This window comes from Populus euphratica, unplaced genomic scaffold, assembly GCF_000495115.2.
Source record: "Populus euphratica unplaced genomic scaffold, PopEup_1.0 scaffold52.1, whole genome shotgun sequence".
Taxonomy (NCBI): Eukaryota; Viridiplantae; Streptophyta; class Magnoliopsida; order Malpighiales; family Salicaceae; genus Populus; species Populus euphratica.
In genome coordinates this window covers 35,247-41,665 of record NW_011499933.1, presented here as the reverse complement: position 1 = coordinate 41,665, position 6,419 = coordinate 35,247, and the positions used below count along the sequence as shown (strand labels likewise).

General features: G+C 33.5%; 1 protein-coding gene across 1 annotated transcript; it reads right to left on the bottom strand.

The window, feature by feature from the left end:
* Positions 1-4,150: 4,150 nt before the first annotated feature.
* Positions 4,151-6,363, bottom strand: LOC105136199 (ankyrin repeat-containing protein At2g01680-like). Its single transcript, XM_011041435.1, has 5 exons — positions 6,266-6,363; positions 5,603-6,159; positions 5,448-5,492; positions 5,070-5,168; positions 4,151-4,961 (listed from the first exon to the last, which is right to left on the bottom strand). Exons 2-5 carry the CDS (start codon positions 6,131-6,133, stop codon positions 4,326-4,328), a joined length of 1,311 nt encoding a protein of 436 aa, XP_011039737.1. The 5' UTR covers positions 6,134-6,159; positions 6,266-6,363; the 3' UTR covers positions 4,151-4,325.
* Positions 6,364-6,419: the final 56 nt, after the last annotated feature.

Genomic DNA, 6,419 nt, shown 5'->3' with positions numbered 1-6,419 from the left:
CTTATATTATTAGATATATTATTATAAAACATATTTTAGTTAAGGAGTTATTGATACTTCAAGTGCAAAATGATGATATAAAACCATGATAAAAATGCACTTTTAAGTACTAATCATTGCTCCTGAATCCATTAGCCAGACCCTAGTGAGCTTTTCTTTATCTGTAAAGATTGTCACTGCTTCACTATATAAAACCTCTCCATCTTTTAAGGTGCTTGCAACACATCCTTGAGGTTTTGATGACTCTACAGTCTTCTCTATACCCTTTTTAAACCAATAATCCTTTTTGAAGTCCCATTTTCTGCCACAGTTGTAGTATTTTATAGTCTTTTTACTTTTTAATTCGGATCTCCCCTGCCTTTGACTCCCACTAGAGCCACACTCCGTTGATCTTCCTCTTGACACCAACAACGCCTCTACTTGGTTTGAACTGTTTCTATCTTTTTTGTTTTTGCACCTATTTTCTTCTTCCAAGATAACAGTTGCAACATCATCGAAGACTAAATAGTGTGAAAGGATATTATTGGTCAAGTTGATAATGAGCTGATCATACAAATCAGGAAGACTTTGAAGTCAAAGCTTTGCGCGTCCATTTTACTCTATTTGTTGACCCAATGTAGTGAGTTATGAAAATAGAGCTCTTAATGTGTTGTTGTGGTTAGTCACCGATATGGTTTCTGCTATTCAAAGGTATAAAGTCTCTGCTTTAAGAAAATCTTATTATGCAAATATTTGGACTCGTATAGCTTTGTTAAAGTCTCTTATATCTCCTTAACTGTTTTCTTCTCCACCACACTTAATAATACTTCATCGGCTAATGCTAAATGTATGTTAATAATAGCATTGCCATCCATCTCATTTCATTTTGCATCATCAGTAATCTCCATGGGCCAATCCCCAATTGTTGCCAAGCAATTGTCTTTCTTTAAGATTGCCTTGATTCTCATTTTCCACAGTAAGAAATTGCTCCCATTAAACCTCTCAATCTCGTATTTTGCTATCATTGTATTCACCGAGATCTATTCAGTTATCACTATTTCACAGATTTGTAATGTATACAGAAATAGTATCATGTGAATAATACTTCACTAAGTTCCTAGGAAAGATTAGCTGGGTCATAAATGGTCCCATTTAAAACTCAATCTTCTTAGATAGAACTTGCTAGACTTTATTGAATCACCGCACTGACTTTCTATATACGTCAACAGTAACATATGTGAACAATACCGTATAAGTGAATAGTACCGTAGATGTGAATAGTGACCGTATACATGAATAACTTTTATGTATTAACAACACTAACCAGAAAGCTCTGATACCACTATTAGGATACTAGCATGCAAACCCGACAAGATAAAAGACAAGGAATAAGATAAAATGAGAAATGAGACACACAAGAATTTACGTTGTTCACCCAATTAGGCTATGTCCACAAGCAAGTATAGAAGGAGTTTACTAAGTAATGTGGGAATTACAACCTCTCTCAAATAATAGGAGAACAACTAAGAATCTCTCTATTATTAGGAGAAAACACCCCACTTACTCTCTCACAAATATCTCACAATTTTATGGGATTACTCTCTCTTCACTCTCCTCTATCTTGGTGTGCATAATAAGCTTGAAGGCATTGCCTATTTATAGGCAAGAGTGACGGGACAAAGATCATAAATCATGGCACCAATTATGTCATAAATTATGCCAATAACTCATCTCCACTCATACTCCACCAATTATGCCAATTGATTAATTTTGTTATTTTTTTTAGTTTTTTGAATTTATTATCCTAATTTTCTTTATACTTTGAGAGTCTTAATTGTTTTTTTTTATAGATGTAGGATTTTCTAACTTATTTAAAACATCCTGTAAATATTTTAGAAGGAATACTTCAATAGCTTTATTTTGTTGAGGAATAAATTACAAATTTACAGCTAATATCTATAATCATTTTCGCTTATGAAATTTTCTTGTCCTTTAGGATGCAGTTCTTCTTCTTGCACTACCTTATTCTTTCACATCATTCTTTTCCTTTTAAATAGAAATTGTGAGGAACGTGCAACACATAGGCCTTAAGGTGGAGTGACGGGGTTATTTTAATATTACTTTTTTTTTAATACTGTTATCATATCAAGCATAAAGTTTGGACTTGTCAGACAAAATTTTTTAAACAAAAATAAGCATAATATTTGTACCACACTTAAATTCAAACAAGATATTCCACGTTGAGATGAGAAGACTTTTAAATTATGGTTAGAAAATATTTTTAGTATTTTCTTAGATAATTTTAGAATTTTTAAAACTATTGTAGGTTTTGTATTCCTTTCCAAATTAGATTTGTTTAGTGACTATTTAAACAATTATAAGTTATTTTTAGAGAATCATTCTTTTCTTTTTAAATAGAGATTGTGATGAATGTGCAACATAGAGGCATCCACGGTGGAGTGAACATCTTGTTTTAATATTATCTTCTTGGAGATTCTTCTGAGCAGCAACATCTCGAAAGTTGCCTGCATCCTGGTTTATTGCCTTGTCACCCCCCTGCTGGAAGAAATTGTTTACAGAGGCTTTCTATTGAAATCTCTTGCCTCTACCATGAACTGGCAGCAGGCAGTTTTACTAAGCTCAGCTGTTTTTAGTGCTGCTCACTTCTCTGGTGAGAATTTTATACAGTTGTTTATAATTGGGTGTGTCCTTGGATGCTCCTATTCTTGGTCTGGGAACTTACGTTCTCCCATTCTAACACATTCCTTGTACAGTGCCCTGACACTGATCATAACATTTTTTAGTCAAATATAAATTTTTGAGTCATTTTAGTATCTCTTATCTTCTTATAATTTACACAGAAGTTGCTGTTGGATTATTGGGCGTCGTTTAGATACTATACGCAAGAGTTTTTATTACTCGATGATGCATGATTGGCACTGCTCTCTTATATATATATATATATATATATATATATATATAATTTCCTTATCCTTTGATTTAAAATTTTTAAATTTGAATTCATAGATTTAAATTTTTTAGCCGGGTTTGCATTAAATATAAACATATATTTATGAATAAAGTTAATACAACGTATAAGTAATTGATTATCTACCAGGCATATATACTTTATTCTTTCTGTGTATTCTTTTTAAATAGAAACTATGATGATCATACAACACATTGGCATCCAAAGGTGGAGTGACGAGATTATTTTAATTTTACTTTTATCATATCGAACTTTAAATTTGACAAGGTTTCCTCTTGTCATTAGTCCAACATCCACATAATTATTATTCAAATTTGACCACATCTTTTGTTTATTGAAACACAAAGTATGGTTACAGTAGATTTTCAAAGAGCTTAGCTATCAGATTTGGATTTGTTGCCATTGATTTATGTGAAATATCTAACAATAACAAAAACGTTTATGGATATCAGATGAACAACCCTAAATCCCCTTAAAAAAAAAAACCCTCAAACCTGTCAAAGTATTTTATATATCTATAAAATAAAATAAATTAAATTAAACTGATCGATGAATCATATTCAAATTTAGTCATAATGTTTTAGAGAGGCCTTATAACTAGTTGAGGGAGGGAAAGTCCATAAATTGAGCCCAAAAAATATTATTTTTTAATTTTTATTATTTTTCTAGTTAATTTTTATTTTATTATTTTTCTAGCTATTTTAGAGTATCTTTCCCATTTCAAATTAGGTTGGTTTAGTACCTATTTAATTAAATGTTATTTTCAGAGTATTTTTTATCAGATTTTTATTTAGACTTTTATTATGAGTCTTTTTTTCTAATTTAACCATTAAAAAGATCCATTAGCAGATTAAGATTGTTCATTAACCTAATTCTTTGCTTATATCAAGCTTCTATTTTTTGCATATGGTGGTAACTTAAATTATTTGTGCACAATATTCATCAAACTACAATAAGTAAAGGTTTGCCTGTTGGTGAAACTAGTCTCGTATATATTCTGATCATCCTCATGGTAACTTCAAGAGCATATTCAGATGGAATCGATTGCAGACGATGTGCGTAGCACAATTAGACTATAGTAATTTGTTGAGCCTAAGAGATAGAGAGGTGACCAAGAGGGTTGGTCCATTGAGAAAAAGAAAAGTTAAATGAAGCAATTTGAACACAAACAAGTTCAAATTATTATTACAGAGACATAAAATCAAATTGTTACAATCTCTGAAAAACGTAATACATGATGTTTTATATATATTACGTATCACAAGACAACATCTTCTCTTAGATATAATTAATTAGAAGTAAAAGAAGCAGGCATGCAAGACTGCCACCCTCTGCAGGCAACTTCTAGAATAGCTAGCTAGCTAGCTAGCTGCTCTTCCGGTTGATTGGGTTTCTTTAAGATCTCAAGCCACTTTTCCACAACATAAGTATATAAGAACATCAACTTGTGGAGGGAAATCGAGAAGAGTGCATGTACAACTCGGTTTATTGCAGGAGGAATCAGCCATAGTATGTAAAAAAAAGTTTGATAAACGAAGAAAACTACTCCGACCAGAATGATAATCGCCACGAACGGAAGATTTTCCCTTACTGCTAGAACAGCAGCAAATAAGAATGCCAGGAACATCATGTACATAGAGTAACCAACAATTGCTGAGGCATACCAAATTGCAGGAGTGGAAAATTTGATATCATTTAATTGTGCGTAACAAAGGATTATAGCTGCTGATGTGGCAGAAAGAAAAGCGAGAACGTCCAAACCAACATACATGCTTAGCAAAACCTTAATACTTTTACCACCACCGTGACCTGGTTGAGGTAGCTGGATAACACCGGCAAAGGTTACGCCGGAAACAAGTATTGCCACCACAAGAAGAGTATCTATCTTTTTGATCATGTCCTCTTTTGAGAAGGGCTTGCGTTGAGCGTGTATGATTTCATCAAAGGGGTATGAACGTTTAGTGAACCACGAAAAGATCGAGAATATCATCATCTACAGAAGAAAAGGCAGTACAGTTAGAACTTTAAAGTAGTATGTAAGCTATATAATAATCTCTGATAATTTCACCAAGAAAAATAATAAAAATACTGAAACACTGACCAAGTCATTATAATCTAGTTGTTTAGAATCCTTCAAGTCCACTGCTTTAGGTCGAGTACTCTTTTCATGGTCCACCAACTTTGCATTAACTGGATGGTCCTGTAATTGTATTACACATCAATAACTTCAATCAGAAGAAAGGAGGTAAGGCCATGTTACGTTGAATCCATTCTTCGGAAAAATATTTATTCTCTAATTATTTGATTTAGTACACACCAACCAATCAATTGTTCCAGTTCATGGATTATTGGGTTTTTAGCTTGTAATGAATTTTTGTTGCATGAGTGCCAATCCAATTCGCAATTTTGCAGTTTCAACTTGAAAAGAGGAAAAGAAAACATGGTGCTAAAAGAAAAATTTAAACTCGGAAGGTTATATCTTCCAGGGGATATCACCACAATTGGTTGTTGTAGGCTGCTTGTCCTGGGTAAGGAACATAGAGGAATCACTACGGCAAGGAAGCCATAACTAAATAAAATTGGAAAAAAAACAAGTAGCTGTGAGTATAATTTGATACTGTATATCATATATACCTTTCCATTTGAAATAGGGCTTTCAAAGTATTCTGCTTCAACCTTTTGACATTGTCCCACAACAACATCAAATGGTGTCATGTTTTCGCTGTTTACGCGCTCTTTCTGAACCCGTCTGTCTTGAATTAGAGCAAGAACTGCCCTACGACAACCATTTTTGGTTGCCAAATGGAAAGGCGTATTTCCATCCTCATCTTTCCCATTTAGAAGAAGTCCTAGCTCGAGATTTCGGAGTATGTACCCCACGACATTTTCTCGGTCGTTCTCTGCAGCCACATGAAGAATGTTCTTCGATTTTTTAGTCAGGAATTCTTTCGGATCGGGCCACAGATTTATCAATTCTTTCACAACTTTAACATGGCCATTTTTGCTAGCGACATGGATGGGGTAGAGTCCTTCGTCGTCATATTCAAATGCACCATTCCTAATTTTCTTCAATAGGAATTGAACTCCCTCTAGATAACCTATGAGCGATGCCAAGTGAAGTGCATTTCTGCCCTTTTCATCTTTCTGACATAAAAGGTCTGGCATTTTAGCCGCGATTTGTTCCAATATTTCTGAAATTAATTTAAAACAAATGAATAATCGATCAAATAATGAAAGAAACACTGGCATGTTACAAGGGAAAATATATGGAGAAATAAAAAAAAATCAATATTTTACTTGTCTTTCTTCCTTGGACAGCGGCGGGCACAGGAGACTTTCCTTCTAGCTTGTTAAGTGAATCAACATTATCACGTATAGTATCGATTAGAGTAGTGAGCATCTTCTCATCGCTATTCTCGACTGCAAGATACAAGGGAGACTTACGTTCATT

What these genes read in the sequence shown, in the direction of transcription:
- LOC105136199 (XM_011041435.1), bottom strand. Translation starts at nt 6,133, where the DNA reads ATGCCAGACCTTTTATGTCAGAAAGATGAAAAGGGCAGAAATGCACTT. An exon ending in GCCCTATTTCAAATGGAAAG is followed by an intron (nt 5,493 to 5,602) that starts GTATATATGATA and finishes TTCCTTACCCAG; the next exon opens with GACAAGCAGCCTACAACAAC. An exon ending in AACTAGATTATAATGACTTG is followed by an intron (nt 4,962 to 5,069) that starts GTCAGTGTTTCA and finishes TTTCTTCTGTAG; the next exon opens with ATGATGATATTCTCGATCTT.